Source organism: Neopelma chrysocephalum, unplaced genomic scaffold (assembly GCF_003984885.1).
Source record: "Neopelma chrysocephalum unplaced genomic scaffold, ASM398488v2 Primary Assembly neopelma1_63, whole genome shotgun sequence".
Classification (NCBI taxonomy): domain Eukaryota; kingdom Metazoa; phylum Chordata; class Aves; order Passeriformes; family Pipridae; genus Neopelma; species Neopelma chrysocephalum.
Window position 1 is genome coordinate 10,972,647 of NW_020897720.1, and position 19,961 is coordinate 10,992,607.

At 50.0% G+C, this 19,961-nt stretch overlaps 1 protein-coding gene across 1 annotated transcript; it reads left to right on the plus strand.

The window, feature by feature from the left end:
- The first annotated feature begins 456 nt into the window (after positions 1-456).
- On the plus strand, positions 457-19,796 carry CSF1R (colony stimulating factor 1 receptor). Its single transcript, XM_027682482.1, has 21 exons — positions 457-655; positions 5,227-5,472; positions 6,265-6,549; positions 7,288-7,424; positions 8,109-8,268; positions 9,129-9,318; positions 10,335-10,450; positions 10,703-10,823; positions 11,451-11,641; positions 12,239-12,351; positions 13,778-13,904; positions 14,391-14,495; positions 14,825-14,935; positions 15,135-15,297; positions 15,821-15,921; positions 16,066-16,184; positions 16,926-17,048; positions 17,170-17,281; positions 17,593-17,692; positions 17,807-17,912; positions 18,399-19,796. The coding sequence occupies exons 1-21, from the start codon at positions 607-609 to the stop codon at positions 18,528-18,530; spliced, it is 2,907 nt and encodes a 968-aa protein (XP_027538283.1). The 5' UTR covers positions 457-606; the 3' UTR covers positions 18,531-19,796.
- The last annotated feature ends 165 nt before the right edge of the window (positions 19,797-19,961 follow it).

The window sequence follows — 19,961 nt, forward strand, 5'->3', positions numbered from 1 at the left end:
GCGTGCCTGTTGTGAGGGGGTCTGCCACATTCCGTGGGGTCCTCAGGTCCCAAAGCCAGCAAGAGCCACTGGGCCTGAGGTAAAATGTGTCCTGCTGAGGTGAAACAGAGTCCACTGCCCCCGAGGCAGGTCCCAGTCAGGCGCTTTGTGTCCCCATGCAAGTGGAAAGGGTGTAGGAGTCCCTGTGTTTTGGGGTGGTAGTAGCCAGAGCACATTGGGATTGCCCCGAACCCCAGCATAGTGCAGTGGTCCCTGCCAGCCCTGGGGACTGCAGTGGGGTTGGACCCTTTCCTGAGGCTGGAGGTGACCCCAAACAGCAGGGGGTCCCTGTAGTGGGGTTCGTGCATGGCCCCCCCTCTGCCACAGGGGTGTGACACCGGTGACGTATCAAAGCATTGTCTGCCTTTTTTTTTTTTTTTCCCCTCCTGTTTCAAAAACAAACAAAATAGGGAATTTGTTAACTTGTGGTCAACTCAGAAAGGAGAAGCTCCTGCCAAGGGAGTGCTGGGGACGGTGCCCGCGAGGAGAGGCACCCGCTGCTCGAGAGGATCCTTCAGCTGCGTCCGTCCCCCCCTTCACGCTGGGGACACCACGGTCCCTGGGGACATGTGTCCTGCTCTCCTCCTGCTGCTCAGCACAGCTGGCTTCTGGCATGGTAGGTACCCTGACTCACAAAGCCCCCCAGTGCCTCCATGTCACTCCAGGGGTGTTTTGGGATGTGCTGAGGATTTCCCGGGTGTCTGGTGCGAGTGCTCCATCCCTCCTCAGGTGAGGAGTCGTGACAACCTTGGTGGGGATGGAGCAGTGCTGAGGCTGGAGTAACAGGTGCCCAGCACCTGGAGGTGGAGGGTGAATTTGGGCTCCCAGTGGTGTCTCCCAGGAGGCTGCTGTGGGCTGGGACAGTCCCTGTTTCCAGAGGCTGCTGCATGAAGCAGCCACTGCTGTGGGCAGGTTCAAGGAGCCTCAGCACAGGTAGGGAGAACATATCTGCTCTGTGCCACAGAGTGTGGTATTTAGTGCAGACTTGGCTGTAGCAGCTTTCTGAAGGCCATCCAGGGCTGGCTGCAATTAGAGAGGGAAGGCAGTGGTGGAAAGAGGGTGTGTTGCCTCTGGAGCCCAGCTGTGCTGAGGGCTCACCCTTGGCTGCTGCAGCACTGCCAGGGTAAGGCCAAGGAGGATGAAAAGGTGCACGTAGCATAGGAAGAGCCTTGGCAGTGGGGAGATGGGAAAGGGAAACTTCTCTCTCTTTAGAGAAAGGGTTTAGGATGAAGGAACGGTTCAGCAGAAAGTGTGGCCTGAGAGAAGCTGTCTCCGAAATTATCCTTTGCTTAAACAGAGCAAGAGCTGGAGGTGCTTGGTCTGCAGGTGAAAGAGTCAGGAAAATCAGCTGCATTGGCACCTCCCAAAGCACCTCATGCCCAGCTGGAGTGTCTGAGGATTGCTGATTTCTGGTGGTGCACAGCAGGGGTGCAGGGCCAGGATGTGATGGAAACAGAAGTCAGGCAGCCACAAAGGGAAAGGTGAACACATCTGTTTTTTGAGGCTGTGGAGGTGGCCAAGAGGTAATAACCCATCAACCTCAAAAGTCACTAAGCCTGTTTTGAGGTTTACAAGCAATCAGATGGAAACCAGTATTACTAATCTTGCATTTTGAAGTGCTGGCAGCCTCTCAGGTCCACTGTCCTTCATTTTCCTTTTGAGCTTGCTTGGGGAGACAAGGAGACTGTGGTGTGAGGTCCTCCCTGGAACAGGCAACCTGGAGGGAAAGAATTCAGCATGTGACAGGGAGGCAGTGTATCCCTCTTGAGCCACTGCAGTGCCCGTGTTTTCAGCCCAGGAAATTTGCATCCCTCTCACTGTTGCACTGCACGTTGTTGCAGTTCAAGTCCTGTCTTCAACATGCTGAGCAGGCTTTTTCCAGGTCTGCTGTGCTGGGAACTGAGTTGTGAAGGCTGCAGGGGTTTTAATTTTTTAATTTCTGAAGTGGTTTTTTTAATGTTATAGGAACTAGACAGGTCTGATACACATTTGTGAGAGATCATAACAATCAGATGTCAGGATCTCTCCAAAGGTTTCTTGAGACAATGGGAAATGCAGGTCACCAGCTGTGACATCTTCATCAGGAACTGTCTGCCATGTCAGGCTGTTGGACGCACATTTGTGGGAGTACCAGCACTGTTGGCCATCTGCAGCACAAAGCTGCATCATCCCAAGGTTCTCCACAGTAACAGCCTCAAGCTGGAGTCAGAGCCTGACTTCCTTCTCCTACCTCTTGGATTGCAAATGCATCTTCTGAGATTACCCAGGGCTGATGTGGTGTGACTATTGTGATCTGGGCTCTTGCTGAGGGAGTGTAAGGGGCCGAAATCCCAGATTCAGATCAAGCAGAGAAAAGATTTTGAACCTGATCATCTCACATCTGTGTTATTGGTCATTTCGAGAGGTCTTCCCAGGGTTTTTGGTTTCTTTTTGTTTTCTTTGATGATCTAAACCTCTGAGGTAGAAAACCCAGGCAGAGCTGTGATGAGCACACTTTCCTTCTCCCCTGGCCCCCAGATACTGTAGGTCAGTCTGGCAAAGGGGTCCTTAAAAACCAAAATTTTCCTTGCCATCTTTGAGGGTGGGACAGGGGGAGCTCAGGTCTCATATGGGTCCCTCTCAGGGCCAGACCTTAGGCTAGTGATTCCTCAGGACCAACTCAAGATCCTGATGACTGGATTCCTTGGTAAAGGTCTTGAGCATTTCTGTCTTACCAGCCTTCACTTCTCCTTCCTCACCAAACCCTCAGCAGAGGGAAGCAATGTTTTGGCTGACATGGGAGAGGCAGGGACAGAGCCTGTGGCTGTAAGGAGAGATCAGGGTTACACAACCCGAGTGTGGCAAAACCTCTGGCCAGCAGTTACTGGCAGTGCTGCGGAAGCTGCTGGAGAGCAGCAGAGAGACATCCCTGGGCTTCGTGCAAGATTGCACACTGGTCAGCAGGGAGAGAGCCTCCCCAGCAGCCCTGCTTCCCCATTCTGGAAAAGGTCCTGCTGGTCTGACTCATCCCCCAGCACACATGAAGGAGTGGGTGCTTGGGTGACCTTCACCTCGCCTTGTCTCTGCTTTGTCTGTCTGCACTCCACCTGTGTTGGTGGTTGTGTTGTTGATGGGAGTCTCCAGTGTCATCCTGAAGGCTTCATCCTCAGTATTCTGGAGAGCACCTACCCAGAGCCTCTTCTGACCACGGCATCTCGGTAGTAAGTGTAAGTTGATGACAACAAGGATGCAGAGTGATATGACTCTTGTTTGTTTTGGTTTTTCCTGCTGTGGGCAAACCAAAGACCAGTTACAACACAGTCTTTCCCTGAACCACTTTGAAAGCAGCTGTGAGTCAAAGAGTCAAAGAGCTTGGCTCCCCATGAAATGGTGCTGAAGCCCTGGATGCGGAGGGAGAGCCAAAGCGGAGAGTAGGTGAGGGAAAAGGATCCACTGACAGAGAATTAAAGCAACAGAAATGTCGAGTCCCAGTAGAAATCACAGCTTAGCAAAAAGGGGAGGAATGTTGTGCCACAAATATATGTGGAAAATGTGGCTTTGCAAATGATTCTGGGATATGTTTTCCTCCACTCTGGGAATAAATGAGGCTTTTCCTCTTTCCACAGGTAGATAAAAACATCACCAAAAAAAAAAAAAAAAAGGAGGGGGAGGGAGATAAAATGTCAAATATTCCATCCTCTGAAGATCCTTGTCCTCTGCTTCTTCCCAGAGGGCCAGTGAGTTTGATCCAGACCTTGTCTGAATTTCCCCGTGACAACTGTGTCATTGTCACACACCAGCAATGCTCTCCAGGGCCTCAAGTCTTATATTTTCAACCCTTTGTTGCATGGAGGGAGGCATCAGCCCCAGACAGCTTAAATGATGTTTTTGGGGCTGTGATGTGTGGGCTCTGGGTGTTACAGCCCTGAACATAGCTGGTAGCACAGGACACACGTTTCTACCTTGGCCATCAGAGTCTTCCTCACCAAATGAACTGTGAGCAGGGATGGAGGAGGACAGGGGTGTTCTGGCTGTTACAGGGGCAGTGTCCATGGCAGGAGGATCATTGCCTGCAGTGACCTCTACAAAGAGCAATGAGCTGATAAATTCCACAGCTACCTTTATGCTTAGTGTAATTTGAACCAGGGTGTATGTCCCTTTAAGATGTGAGGACGGGTTAGCAACTGGGAAGGAAAGCAGAAGTGGGAGAATAGCCCTGGATAGGGGCTGGAGGAGGGTGCAGAGCCCCCCGAGCACAGATAGCCATTTGCAATGTGTTTCCTGTCCTCCCTGAAGGCCTGGCGTGGGGGTGGCAGCGCCACTTCTTCCCTGGCCCCACGACACTGATTCATTTCGCGCTTCCCCCCACCCTAAATATAGGTGGTGACTCAAAGAACTCGCTGACATGGCAAAACAAGGAAAAATATTTCCTTCTGACACTGAGGGCTGGAGTAGGACCCTGGTTCCCCTTTATTCAGCCAGCAGAGAAACCATCTTCAAAGTGGAGTTGGCATCAGAAATCCAGCTGGGTGTGATGCTGCTGCAGGACTGATGTGCTCCATGAACAACTGCAGTCCATGGGCTTTCCTCAGCTATTTAGCTTTCCTGTGCCTCAGTTTCCTCTCCCCAATATGAATAATAATGCTGACTCACTTCATAATGTTTTGATGGTATCTGTGAGGAGAATGCTGTGTGTGACTCCATGATACACATAAGGAGACGTCCTTCAAAATCCAGCACTTGGCGACAAAAAGCCAGTCTTCCCAAACAGAGAGCCCCATCCACCAAACTTGACTTAAACTCCAGCAAATGGTGCTATGGGCTAAGCCAGTTCACAGGGCAGCTCCAGCTCTACCACAAAAGGAAAACTGTTGCGAGAAGAGGCAAAACCCAACAGGAACAATTTCCAAGATAACATCTGCCCTAATCAGCTCCAGATGATTATTTTTCCTGTCCCAGAGCTCTAAATGTTCACATGGCAGGAAAGGGGGAAGGGCAGGGGATGGTGTTTCTTCCCTGAAATTCTTTCCTTGGAGTATCAGGCCACACTGGTCTGGTGTGAGAGAGAATGAGTGGAGTGATGTGAGCCAAAAAGCCAGTCTTAATGCCAAGCTTAGCCTTTTCCTGATGCTAGATACTCTGTGCTCAGCAGTGTGAACTCCTCTTTAGGGATCATTTTTGCATCCTCACTCTCTCTTTCCCTTGCAGGCTCAGCATCCCCAGTGATCAGCCCTGACCTCTCTGCTCTGGTTGTCAACACGGGTGATCCAGTCACCCTGCGCTGCTCAGGAGAGTCTGAAGTTGAATGGATTAACCAAAGGAATGCATTCAGCAACCACACCATCAGCACACTCAGCATTCCCAAGGCCACTTACAGGAACACTGGCACCTATAGTTGTGCTCATGTCAACAGCAGTGACAAGGGCATTGCAGCTCTCCACCTATTTGTGAGAGGTAACCATGCTTCTCTCTTCCCACATCCAGAACAGCCTCCTTCCAGGGAGCACAGCCATTACACAGCTCCTTTCCACAGCTCTGGCTGTGTGTGTGTTTGGGGAGCAGTGTAGGCTCCTGGTGGGGCAGTGGCTCACCCACAGCCATGTAAGTCCACACAAAATGGGGCCCATGGCTGAAGCACTGGGGTAAGAGCTGCATCTCATGCATAATTGGGAATGTCCTGGATCTCTCCCTCTATCTACTGTGGCTTCCCTTCCTGAAAAACCAGGGATAAAAGTCCATTCAGTGTTGTAATGAGCTGTGAGATCTGCAAATCAGAGAACTATGTAGCCAGCACCTCAGACAAGGGAGAGAGTCACATGGATCACATCCTGACTACATGAACTGAAAGTATTATTTTATCCCAGAAGAATTTTATGCTGTGGTGGCTCCACCACTTGACTTCATCCCTTCCCTTGTACCAGAGGTTCTGTCCTGGGCAGGGAAGCTGGAGGTCTGATAAATAAAACCATGGTGAAAAGTTTAATTAGAGGTAAGCATACTTCTCAGCCTCTCCTGCCTATGTACATTTGTGAGCTGATTGCTGTGACCTCCTCAAATAGCTTAGCTGGAATTGGGCTTGTCGTGTGAGTGTTTGGAGGCTGAGTCAGGCAGGCGTTGAGCAGGGCTGCCCCAGCATCAGACTCCCACTGGGAAGCAATGCTGGAGACCTGCCTTGTCTGGAATGTGTTTCTCAGCTTCGATGCATTTTCTGATCCCGTTCTCAAGCCTATCTTGTCTCCCCCCCAGATCCCGATAATGTGTGGTACACCCCGGAATTCCGGGTCCTTGGGACTGAAGGTGGCAATGTTGATCTCCCCTGTCTCATCACGGCCCCTGAGTATGGATCCAACGTGACTCTGATAATGGATGATGCCTCTCATCTCCCACCTGGGACCAACTACTCTTTCAGTGCTGAGAGAGGAATAAGACTGTACAATGTACAAAGCAAGCATAAAGGTTATTACCGATGCCAAGCAGAGATAAATGGAAAAATAAAGAAATCACCAAGAATAAGACTGGTTATGGAAGAAGGTAAAGGATTGGGGTTGTTGCTGTCCTCAGGGCCACTAATAGCAGCATCACAGTAGATACTTAAAGAAAAGCTCCTTACTGGTGGCAGGAAAGACCTTCTGGACCTGCAGTTTCTAAAGTGTTTAATGGAGGCCAAATTCCATCAGCCTCTGGCAAATTGGTTCCTTCAGTTGGGTTTCCATGGGTTCAGCAGTCTTCAAATCTTTGCAGGCACTATCACAGGCCAGAGAAAAATGTCCACCGATTTCTCCAATGTTCTGTGAGTCCTCAGGCCTTGATGTTCCATCTGTAACCACAGCAGAAGCTTCCCCTTCCCTTCCAACCCACAGTGCTGACTGCTGTGTTCCCCCCCACCTCTACTGCTCCCCACAGACACAAGCACAAAAGGGATCACTGGGAAAGGAGAAGGCTGGGGGTAAAGAGATTAAAGAGAATGGAAAGGAGAAGGTAGAATCATAAAGTAGAATCCTAGAATAGTTTGGGTGGGAAGAGACCTTAAAAATCATCTCGTCCCAAACTCACTGCCGTGGGCAGTGATGCCACCCACTAGATCAGGTTGCTCAGGGCCCCATCCAACCTGGCCTTGAACCCTTCCAGGGACGGGACATCCACAATTTCTCTGGGCAACCTGCGCCAGTGCCTCACCATCCAAGGTAGCCAGGTCTTGGGGAGTGTCCAAAGTACATGGAATCACTGGACCAGCTGACATTGAGTCTTTCCCTGCTTGCCTTTCTGTAGCACTGAAGAAGCCTGTGTCGGTGGTGATAGACCCTCCAGACCATGTGCGAATCGTGGGTGAACCTTTCCAGGTCACTTGCAGTGTAACTGCTCCTTCCCACAAGTATAACATCAGATGGGTGACAGCAGCAAAGAGGGTAAGTTGGGCAGCTTCAATGGGGTTTAGGCCTTTTCTGGAAACTGGGGGATGTAGGGTGGTAAGAACTGCCCAGATCCATGTCACCCGCAGCAAAGCCATGAACTACCCGAGCTGTAGAAATCTGAATATCCTTTCCTTGGGATGACATTGTCAGGATCTTGCTGCAAGAGAGGAGGAGAATATGTTGTTTCAGCTGAGTTCATTGGACAGGAGCCACAGTACCTTTTAAGGCAACATTTCTCCACCCAGCCCTGCCAGGGCTTATAAACCAGCAAACGTGTTCAGGACACACAGCTCTCCAGAGAAAAGACACGGGTGAAAAAAGGGAATGCGTTTCAAAATCTCTGCTGACTTTTAACTGCTAGATGGTTAGACAAGGTTTGCCAGAAGTCCTTATTGTGTCTGATGTCTTTATTAAGGAGTTGAAACAACACACAAGGACTGTTTGGATCACAGAGTGTAAGGCCAAGTTGCAATCAGAAGGCTGACAATAGCTATAGCCTAACTGCTGTGGAATATCTGCCCTGGATACTTAGGTTTAATATTCCTCTGGATCTCCACACAGTTTGCTCTGAGTGAGGTACTCTCTAGCCCAGCACAAGAGTGGGTGTGTGTGTTTGTCTTAAATGTTCAGTTCATCCTCTGCCCTTCCAATGTCTGATGTTCCCTCTCTGCCTGACAGGTTGTGAGAAGTAAAAGGCTTGACTTTGGAAATGGTAACTACTTCATCAATGACACCCTGTCTGTCCCAGCCGTGACCATGGAAGATGCTGGGAAATACATCTGTATAGCTAACAATTCAGTAGGATCCAGGAATGCCTCAGCAGTGCTTCAGGTGGTAGGTGAGTGCTTCCCCAGAAGACCAGGGACACTGAATCACACCTGGCCTTGAGTATTTGCTGCTTCTGCCTCCATCCTGTTCCTAGTTGTTGGAAACATAATTCTCGCTTGTGCCTGAAGGCTCATGTGACAAGCATGGAACTGCTAGGAAAGGAACTGGTGTTCCTTTCACATCTTGAGGAGCAGGAGGACATGTTTTGGGTTCTGGATGAAAAATTGAAGTGCTCTTTTCAGCCTCTGTGAGTTTATAAAAAGCTTTAAAACAATAAACAGAGAGGCAAGGTGGTGCTGAAGATCAGGAAAGGCTTAGAAGGAAGGGCAAGCCATATGAGCAAAGTATGGATCTTTGTCACTTCCAGTCACAGATCCACATAAGAGGATTCGGGTCTGTTATACACTTGTTTGTATCTCAAGATGGAAAATTTATCCTTGCAGTTTGTAGGCTGGGGTTTGCTGATCCAAAGCTGCTGCATACCATGGCTCAGAAAGAGAGCTTGGAATGAGTAGTTTCCAAGTGAGAAGCCAGGAGTTTAGCTAAAAGGGCCTGTCTTTTATGAACAATTAGGAGATACCGTTTTAGCCTCGTCACTTCTTAGGATACAGCATGTAAAACCTCTTTCCCCATGAGAGTTCACTAAGGTTTTCTAGCTCTCCTCAGGCAGTGTAAACCAGGCTGCCACGACAAAGAAGCAGTTTAAAAGTACTCTATTGGCAACATAACCTGTGTAGTGTCTCATTCCCTCCTGCAGTCTCTTAGCTGAGGCTGCCCATTCCAATAAAGATCTGTTTATGAAGCTGGTATGAGCTTGTTCCAGGTCTCTGGATGTGCCTGTTGATGTTCATGCTCTTCTCCGCCCTGCAGAGAGAGGTTATGTGTTCCTGACCCCAGGGAACACCACCAGCCGGGAGGTTGCTGTGGGAGAGAGTCTGAATCTGCAGGTCCACATTAAAGCTTACCCAAAACTTCTCCACTGGGGCTGGGAACACACAAACCCCTTGAAGAACTCTGGGAGAACCACATTCAAGGGCCAGATGATCTCTGGAAACAACTGGTATGTGCTCCTTGTCTTCTACACTGGCTATGGCATGTTTCTAACAATGCTTTCCTTGGGACAGGCAGGCCCCATTCTACAGAAAACTATCAAGTTTTGAAGAGGGGAACTGTTCTACATTTCTGTCTTCTCTTTTCAATATCATTAGCAAACCACACTGAGGAGGTATGATCAGGTCAAGGAGGACACCACCCTTCTCTAACTTGGCAGCCTTCTCTTTAGAAAACATTGTGGAACTCAGTATCACATTTGTGATCCGCTTGTTCAAGTCTGCGCTCTCCTTGCAGAAGAAATTGCAGAGGTGGATGATCAGTACAGAAAACTTTAATTCCCTCATTGCTCCTTGAACCTGTCCCATACTCTGAGATCTGGAGAGTGTGTACTGAGTGCCACTGTATGCCCATGTCTAGAGAAACCAGAAGCATCATTATGTGGATGTGATCTAACGGAGGGCACAGGCCTGCTCTTCCAAAGCCTACAGCCAACTGAGACCAAAAGGAGACTGAGAGAAAACCATTCCATTTGTTGGGGCGTTTGGGCGATTCCCCTTTCATTTTCTTAGAAACCAAAAATAATCCACAAGAGGAAGTGTGCCACTTAGCAAGGGTGACAGCTTCAGGGTGAATGCTCACATGGGGGGGCTGAGAAATGGGCTGAGAGCAGAGGGGAGCAGGCACTAAGGGAGCATGACTTCATGGAATAACTCATTCTGCCAAAGGCAGGAGGACAGGCATCCCCTGACCCTTCAAAAGCAATGATTTGGATGTTAAATTATTTTTGAGCATTCACCCACCTGTAGCCTTTCAGAAGTGCTGAAGTGCACTTGATGGCAAAAAAAATTTCCTCTAAGGAAGGTCAGTCCCTCCCTGCTTCCCCTGAAGAAGGAAAAACAGGCTCCCTCATGAGCTGGGGTTAGTGCTGGAAGTGTTCACTGCTCCAGAACACAGGAAGCAGCAGCATCTCACTGAGCACAGCCTATGTGTTCTTCACTGTTTTTACTCTCTCTTGGTGAGCAGGTACAACAACACACTCTTCCTAAACCGCCTGCAGGAGGGAGAGGGAGGGCTCTACACATTTCATGCCCTCAACAATGAGACCAGTGCATCAGTTACCTTCAGAATCTCTCTGAAATGTAAGTGCTTGCCCATTCTTTCTCCCTGCTTGCCCCTGGGGCTGCTTCCCAGCTGGAAGCAAATTGATTGAGGTACCAGGGTGCTTCCAGCTCAGCACCCACGGGACACACAGCCCCAGCCCAAACCTGCCAATGAGTAGCACAGGGGTTCCTGCTGTTTTATTGTTGCACACGTGGAAAGTGAACCAGAGCGTGGGGGATGTGCTCTTCCTCCGGTCACAGCATTCACTGCTTATGTGACTTCCCCAACAGCTTCTCCATCAGTCTGCAAAATCAAGGTGCCAGCCAATGACTCCAGCATCCTTCAGTGCTTGGCCCTCGGCTACCCTGCCCCACGCATTGAGTGGTACCAGTGCCCCGTGCACTCTGACAGGTAAGAAATGCCCAGGAGACTGAGCAGCTCCAAGGTGGGCACTTGCCCTTGCCATGCTGGCATTTGCTGAGCACCACCACATGCGTAACAGCAGTAGGGATGTTGCTCTGCTAAAAGAAGAGGTTCCCGGGGACTGCCTGAGTAGAGGGGGCACATTCCACTCCTGAAGTCTTGAGCTTGAAGAGATTGGCCACCAGCAATTTATGTTCTTCCCATGGTTTTCTGAGGAACATGTGGATTCCTTAGAGAAGTGCCCTGGTCTATGTTGCCGTGGAGCTACATCCTGACTGGTCCAGTCATCTTTCTGGGACCTCCAAAGGTCTGAGGCTCTGCAGAGCACAGGTTCACTGAGCTACAGCATCACGGGAAGCTGCCTGGACACAGCTGCTGTGTCTCAGTACCAGCCCCACTGAAGGGACTGCTGGCAGAACGCAGCTAAGGCTCTATCTGTACAGGGCTGTGGTGTTCAGGGAGAGGAATTCAGCTGGGCAGAGAGCAATGTATCTTAGAGCTGCAACCCTAATTGCCTGTGTCTCCTCTCCAGTCTGACACAGGCAGTGATTCACCTGTGAGCTGCTGTGCTGCAGGGGAGCACTCCTCATTCTCTCCTGCTCGCTGTCTCTGCAGATACAATGAGGACTATAGATTGCTACGGAATGACTCCAGACCCCAGGTGGTGAGCATGCTGCCCTTCCAAGAGGTGGAGGTGGAGAGCAGTATCCTCTTCCAGGAGCTGGATGCCAACTTCACCTTCTGCTGTGTGGCCATTAATGGAGAAGGCAACGCTTCTGACATGTTTAATTCGCTCACCATCACCAGTAAGATACAAACTGGTAGCTTGGCAGAGTGAGGGACAATCTGGGGGCTTTGAGGGCCTGTTGACCTATATGTATATCCCCACTGTCTTGCAAGAGAGGTGGAATAGATTCCACAATCCCTGTACCCTCACAAGTGGTGGGAGGCTTTGGCATTTGCCAGTCATAGGAGCCAAGTGGGAATTTCTGCCTGGGCTGTAGCCTGGAACCAAAGGCTCAGCCATGCCATGAACATCTTATAACTGCAGGGCTCAGCTCCAGGGCACAGTGCAGCCAGAAGTTGCTCAGCCCACCAGTGTTGGGGTTGAATCTTTTGATGGGACTGTTCTTGTTGCACAAATCTTGGCCCCCAGACAGTCTGACCTGCACCTGGCGCTGTTTGCGTGGAAATTGGGGTGCACTGGGGGAACAATTGCGGCCTTGAGTTTGGCATCAAGAACTTCCCTCAGTTCCCAGTAGCTCCCAAAAGGGTGTCTCTGAGGCCAGTGCTGGGGTGTGTTGCATACAGGGGAAGCTGAAGTGATTAGCTGGGCAAAATGCTCCCAGAGATGGGATTGAAATGGGACTGTTTTACTCATTCTTCTTTTTTTCCTCTTCCAGGAAGCATCATGGCCCCCCCAAACACGCTCTTCAGCCCCGTTCTCTCCACCTGCATAGGAGCACTGGTGCTGCTGCTCCTCCTACTCCTCTTCCTCCTCTACAAGTACAACCAGGTCAGATTCCCTGTTGCATAGCAAGGGCTGTCCAGCCTCAGAGGCCACACAGCCTGCACTGGCAGCCACAGGCAGGAATCATTCAGCTTGGAGGTACCAGGCAAGCTACCTCCCACACCTCCACTGCCTCCCAGCTTCCCCCAGGAATTTCCTGCTGCAGGGCAAAGCTCATGCACCAAACCCAGTGTGTTAACACCTCTCCTGCCCTGGTCCCTCAGTCCTGTAGCCCAGAGGTCAGTGTGGTTATGGTTTGGAGTCAGACAAAGGTGCTCACTCTGTGCTGTCAGTTGCAGCTGGTTTTGCTTTGGTCACCATAAATCCATGGACTGAATTAAGGAAGAAAAAAAAAATGGTTTGCAGTTTACATTCACTTTTTATTCTCCTCACTGCTTTATAAAAACTGTCTTTATGGGGAAACAGGATGATGTTAGAAGGAGTTTGTCTCCAGGAAGACTTGGTCACTATTTTTATATAAGAACTTGGCCCATTTTCTCTGCAAGACTCATTTTCAGAATTTGGATTCCTTCTCTGTTGTTTCCATAAACTGAACCAATCAGTAGCCACCTCTGCTTCATCAGTGGGTGAAAGTCACCTGGTTTTCAGCTCTCCCTTTTGGCACCCTTCCTTTGACAGCCTAACAAGGCTGCAAATTTTGCAGCAAAGTTCTGGTGCTGGTTGTCAGATGATCCATCAGATCCCTCTCTCAAACAAGCATCTACAGCTTTGCAGGGAGAGCTGCCTTTGGCCAGTGGTCCAGAGACAGAGAGAGAACAGTCAATCAGTGTATAAGCACATATCTGAAAAAAATACCTTTTAGGAAGGGCTTGCAAGCCCAAGAGAAGCAGGACATGGTTATAAATAACATGGTTACCTATCTCAGCCATGGGCTCAAGAAGCTTCTCTGCTCCAGCACTGCCTTGCCTGCTTACTTCTGCCACGAGATTCTTAGAAAAGAGAAGAAATTTTTACTTCTCTTTCTCCATTTCTTTTTTTTTTCCCCTGTAAGGGAAGTGGGGCTGGGCCAGCTCCACCATTCTGCTGTGCTCAGCAACCAGGGTACCAAGGAAGGAGACACAGTGGGGACATCTCCCCCCAGCACCAGCTGGGCACTGTCAGCCACTGCTCTGGTGGGATGTGCTGGCTCTCCCAGCTCTGCCATTCCAAATGGAATGCTTTCAGTGAAAGAGGCAAGAGAACCTCCCTCAGTCATTAGTGATGACCTGGGGGGACTTTGTAACAGCAAAGGGACCAGCCTGTCCAGACAAAGCCTCTCTCATTCAGTCCAGGTTCAAAGCAAGAGCTATTTGCTGGGCTGAAATCTGTGTCTTCCCTCTGTGCCTGCAGAGTGAGAGCTAGAGGGGGTGCTGGGGCTGGGGAACCCTCCAAACTCGAGGAACACTGAGTAACTGGAGTCTCTTCCTCACAGAAACCCAAGTACCAGGTGCGGTGGAAGATCATTGAGGCCTGTGAAGGGAATAACTACATCTTTATTGATCCCACTCAGCTGCCATACAATGAAAAATGGGAGTTTCCCAGGAATAACCTCCAGTTTGGTAAGAAACCTTCTGTGCTGCTTGCCTGGGGGCCTGAAGCTCATCACAGAGCTGAAATGCTCCAAGGGTCAGAGCCAAAGCTCTGGGCAATACCCAAAGCTGCATCCAGGCATTACAGCAGCATCCTTAACCAGGCCTGGCTGCCTTCTTCCCCACAGGGTGGCAAATGGTAGGGTGCAACCTCCTGCCATCTTCCATTGCTCCAAGGAAGGTTGTCAGGGTCCTATCCCTTCTCTTGCATATGGGGTCATTCCCAAGGCATACAGCTGGTGAGGCATGTTTGGAAATGGCCTTTTTCCCACCATTTTTGTTCACAGCAGAGTTCCCCATGGATGTTAGCCAGCTCCTGACTAAGGGATGTGTCATCTTCCCTGGGCCCAGCAGGAATCCCCACCCACCAGGCATCCTCCTCAAGGCTGTGTGCAGGTCAACTGCTCAATCTTTTTCTATAAAGCATCTTACAAGTACCTTTTTTTCTCTCTACAGGAAAAACTCTTGGAGCAGGAGCCTTTGGAAAAGTGGTAGAAGCCACTGCTATTGGGCTGGGCAAAGAAGATTCGGTCCTCAAAGTGGCTGTGAAGATGCTAAAGTGTAAGCACAGAGCAATTTGTGAAGGCTGAAATCCCCCAAGCCCTTTTGGACAGGATGTAGTGTGTGTGTTGGACAGGATGTGTTGGTGCCCCCAGGCTGCAACATCTACTTTTTAAAGATGTTTCTGTGACAAGTACCAGGTGCTGGAATCACATTACTGTCATTTTTGTGGACATAGGAGGCCAGAGGAACAGAAGACACAGTTTCCTCTCTGAGTGTGTCTCCTCCTTTTTTTCCAAATATCTGTCTACACCTTTTTCCGTCCTCCCCCTTCATGTCTTGCTTGTCCCTCCCTCACTCCTTCACAAAGTCCTTCTCTCCCCTTGCAGCATCAGCAGACACAGATGAGCAGGAGGCTCTCATGTCTGAGCTGAAGATCATGAGTCACTTGGGACACCACAAGAACATTGTTAACCTGCTGGGAGCATGTACCTATGGAGGTAGGATCCGACAGCCCTGCTTCCCCCACAGACCCCTACCATGGCCTGCTCCTCTGAGGCTCTTACCTGTCCTCACCTGTCACACCACAGAGCGAGCTGATGAGCTCTCTGGGCTCTGCTGCCCGCCCAGGGACAGCAATCCTCAGGACAGGTCACAGTAACACCATTTCTTAATGAACCCTTTCTGCTGCTCTCCCAGGCCCCATCCTTGTCATCACCGAGTACTGTCGCTATGGAGATCTGCTGAATTTCCTGAGGAAGAAGGCTGAATCCATAATTATCCAGGATTCTGCCCTGGATACCTCTTTAGACAGTGCTGCTGATTACAAAAACATTGACCTAGAGAAAAAATACATCCGCAGGTAAGAGCAGAGCTCGGGGAGCCACAGGGCTGAGCAACACAGGGCCTGGGTAGAAGTGTGCAGAGCACTGTGCTGGGGACAGATTAAGGTCTGGGGACTGGCAGGATACCAGGATGTAAAAGTCACTGGGGTTCCATGTGTTTAGACCTGGTTATAGTTCTGAGTTTTTCAAAGATTTTGACAGCAGTCATTGAACATCCCACAATAAATCCAAGTTTTTGTCCAGTCTGTCCTCTCACAATCTAGAACCAAAACTTTTGGGCTTCCTGCACTGTTGGGCACATGGGTTTTGTAGGATGATGCTCCCCTTCAGCCAAGAGCTTAAAAATGAGGAGCAGTACTTGGAGCCCCATAACACAGGGCACCAGGGCCAGGTTTTTCTCCCCTTTCTGAATCAGCTCCAAAACTTTCCCTTTGCCCTTAAGCCTCTGGCTAAGTCACCTGCAATCAGGGATGTGGTTTTTTCTCTCAGTGGATGGAAGGTGCTAACAGCCTGCCCCCATCTCTGTTGTTTCTCATTCAGCGACAGTGGCTTTTCCAGCCAGGGTTTGGAAACATATGTTGAAATGAGGCCTGTGTCGTCATCATCATCTTCAGTAGCATCAGATTCTGCGCAAGTCAGGGGTGAGTCAAAGGCTCATTTCTGAGATTTCATGGTTCCTTTCTTTTGGCCATCCTGTTTGGTTTAGCTCTGGGAACCACGACACACCACAGCTTGTGTTGCTCGCCAGGTTTGCAGCAAGTCTAAATCTCTGCTTTTAATTTCAGGGAGAAGCTTGGAGGAGGAAGATGAAGCCAGGGAGGATCTCCGTCCCCTCAATCTCTCTGACCTGCTACAGTTCTCCAGCCAGGTGGCCCAGGGCATGGCATTCCTTGCATCAAAGAACGTGAGTGCCAAGAGGACAACTGCCTCAATGCCCTGACTGGGAAACACCAGTCCCTCCCAGCAGGAGCCAGCCACCCTGTCTGCAGAAGGCTTGGGATGCCTTTGGATGGGGTGGCCAAGCTCAAGCAAGCTGCTGCTGGAAATGGGCCTCTCTGCTCTGTTTGTTGGGTTCAAACAGCCTGGGCCATGGTGACTGGTGTTCCCTCCAGAGCCTTTGTCTCCCCCGGCCATCACAGAAGGGCAGTGTTACAGGGGGGAACCCAGGGCTGTGCATCATGCTAATCTCAACATTTTCTCCCCTGCTTTTACATGAGGTCAGGGATTTTGCTGTGAAGCTTTCTTGCTTTGGCAGTGTCCCTGCTGCCCCAGGGACAAGGAACTGAAAGTGGCCGTTGAGCTGTCTGCCAGAGCTGGCTCAGAGAGTCAGAGAGTCACCGTGTGACTGTTTCAGGGATGAGGACACAGTGTCAACAGCCCCTGGTTCTGAGCCTCCTCAACAGCCCCACCAGTGATTAAAGGACATGGCGTGAAATGTCAGTGTCTTAACATTGCAAATGAAGTACTTACAAGAGAGCCTGTATTCTGTACGTGACACGGTGCCTCTGACAGGGGCTTTTCAAGCAGTACTGTCAAGTGTTCTCCTTGCTCCTACAAGTTTTGGTGGCAGGCCTGGGCTGGAGGGAGATATTTGGGACTGCTGGTGGCTGCTGCCTGGGTCTCAGTTGTGGCCTTTTCTCCCCAGTGCATCCACCGTGACTTAGCAGCCAGGAACGTGCTCATATCAGATGGACGGGTAGCCAAGATCTGCGACTTCGGCCTGGCCCGGGACATCATGAATGACTCAAATTACGTTGTAAAAGGCAATGTAAGTGATTAAAATGGGCACAAGAGAAGGTAAAATAGCAGGGTGGGGCTGGAACATGAAAAACAGAGTATAGCATAAGCTTCCAGCTTGTCCTAGCCTGCAGGACTCTCTGCTCTTCCAGGCCCGCCTGCCCGTGAAATGGATGGCCCCAGAGAGCATCTTTGACTGCATTTACACAGTGCAGAGCGATGTGTGGTCTTACGGCATCCTGCTCTGGGAGATCTTCTCCCTTGGTAAGAAAGAAGCAAGCTTGCAAACCTATTTTGTTTTCCACGGCTCACTACTGCCCTAATGTCTCTGAAAAAAAATTTCCAAGAAAGGAGGAAGGTTGACAAAAATCTAGGTTTATCAGGGCTATAAAACACTGTGTTATGCTTCCGGAGGGACCATTAAAAACAATGGATTCTGGATCATCTGCTCTAACTTAGAACTCCCTGAGTAGCACCTGCTCAAGTGATGCTCCACGCTTCCTCTTCCCACCCCTCAAGCCTGGAGTGTTAAAGCCTCTGTCTGAGAGCCACCTCTGCTTGTGTTACTGCCACAGGGAAAAGCCCATATCCTGGCATGGTGGTGAACAGCAAGTTCTACAGTATGGTGAAGCAGGGATACCAGATGGCCAGGCCTGACTTCGCTCCCTTGGAAATGTGAGTGGACAAGGGCCTGCTCACTACTGGGCCCTGAGGGCTGCAGGGAAGAGCCTGGGGATCAGGCCCTCCAGCAGCACCATGAACCTGCTCTATCCCTGTCTGGCCCTGCAGGTACAGCATCATGCAGGCCTGCTGGAGCCTGGAGCCCACACGGAGACCGACCTTCGACCAGATCAGTTGCTTCATCCAGAAAGAACTGGAGGAGCATAAGGAGCAGGTGAGGACCTTTGGAGAAGAGAAGGGCAGAGATGTGCCTTCCCTCTACATGAACACAGCTCCTGGACAACTTTTGTGATATCCCTTACTGTTAGCTGATGGGAGCAGTGTAGTGCTGGTGGGAAGTGCAAAGAAGCATCCAGATTTCCCCTTGCTGAAGGGTAAAGTCACTCCCCACCATGACCAAAGAGAGCTGGGCAAAGAAACGTGGCTGCTTGGCAGAAACCTCACCTGGGCAGTGATACACTGCCAGCACAGCACCCTGCCCCACTCCCCTGGCATTGCTGGGCACTCCCTTGGCACTAGCTGTCCACAAAAGCACAGGCACATGCCTGCCCTGCCAGCTGGTCATGCCCTGTGGGCACAGCAGAGGGGGGTAGTGTGGAGTGAGCATCCCCAGCTGGTCACCTGCATGGAAACAAGTGTCTTATACCATCAAAGGGACTGGAACAACTTGGGGTGATGTGTTTTTTCCTTTTCTTTCAAGGACTACACCAACCTCCCCTCCACTGCTGAGGAAGACAGTGGCTGCGATACCTCTGGTTGCTGCGAGGAGTCCTGCGAGCAAGAGGAGAGTGGGCAGCCCCTCCTCAAGAGCAACAACTACCAGTTCTGTTAGCTGGGACCGTGACCCTGGGGTTGATCTTTGTCCTGGCTCTGCAGAGCTCACGGTTCTGCTCTGCCTTAGGACCCAGATGCCTTCTGCTTTGGCCCTCTCTGTGCTTTCTGAAGTGTGAGTGTTACTGACTCCCTCACCAAAAGGAGAGCAAAGAAGTGACTCAAAACCACGACTCACCATGGGGTCCCTAAGGTCTTATCTTACCCTACCCATAGCAAAGGTAGGATGGTAACAGGCTCTACAAGGTACACAGAGGTCCCCATCACCTGCCTCACCACTCCCCAGAGGAGGCTGTGGGAGTTTGGGTTTTGTAGGTTTTTTTAAATACCAGTCGCAGCCAAGTAAATCACTGACCCCTTGTGTTTTATAAGCACATCTTGAAGTAAGTCCTGACACTGGAACTGCTCCACAAACCCTCTTTCTTGGTGGTCCTGCTCTCTTCCCTTTGTCAGTCTGACCCTGGATGGTGCAGAGTGAGTGTTTAGATATAGGTGAAGCTTTTACGTAGCATTAAATATGCATTAACCCCCACACTTCCTCATGAAATCGACCTCTCTGCAGCTGATGCTTCTGCAGGGAGTGTTTGGGTGAAGTGAACCACGGAGCCAACCCCAGGGTTATGAGAACTTGTGCCCCAGTAACAGGACAGAGGGGCAGCTCTTTCTCAGGTAAAATACAGCAAGACACCAGTGCTCTTTCATGTGAGCACTGAACACAACCCCAATCCAGGAAAGAATGGCAGCTGAAACAAGTCTGAAAATTATCAACATAACACATATCCTACAGAACTTCTGAGTTACTGAACATGTAGCAATCACTGCCTTTGTTATGATTACAGACACACTCTTGTATGTAATTTCCTAAATGTATATTTAATAGAACAGCTGAGGTGATTTTTCTTCATAAGCTAGGGCCTAATGCCCTTCAACTTACTTCTCAGCTACTCTTGCTCAGGGTTACTACGGCCCCAGCCACCCAGTCTGGTGTAGCTACCAGAAGTAGCTAAAGAACCTTCTCAGCTTCACCTGCTCGGTGGGTAAAGGATCCGTATTCCAGGTACAAGCACTGACAGGGCTCAGGCAAACTACAACAACTGCATTGCAGGTGGCCTTTGTCACACTGTGAGCAATTATACTGTGGACCATTTCTGATTATATTAAACCTGGTTTTATCTAACACCAAGTGATTCATTCCTCCTTACTAAATGAAAAGCTAATGTAACTCTATCTGTCAGCATTATAAAAAAAAATAAAATATTTAACAAAATGAGTCCCTTCCAGGGCTCTAAGGACTGTTCTCAGAGGGGAATGGCTCAGGGCACGGGTGATGCACTGACCCATCCACTCACCCTGCAACTCTGCTCCAGCTCCTCATTACCAGTTTTCAAAATCACTCATTCTTGTGTACTGAAAAAACTTATTAAAAGCAAGG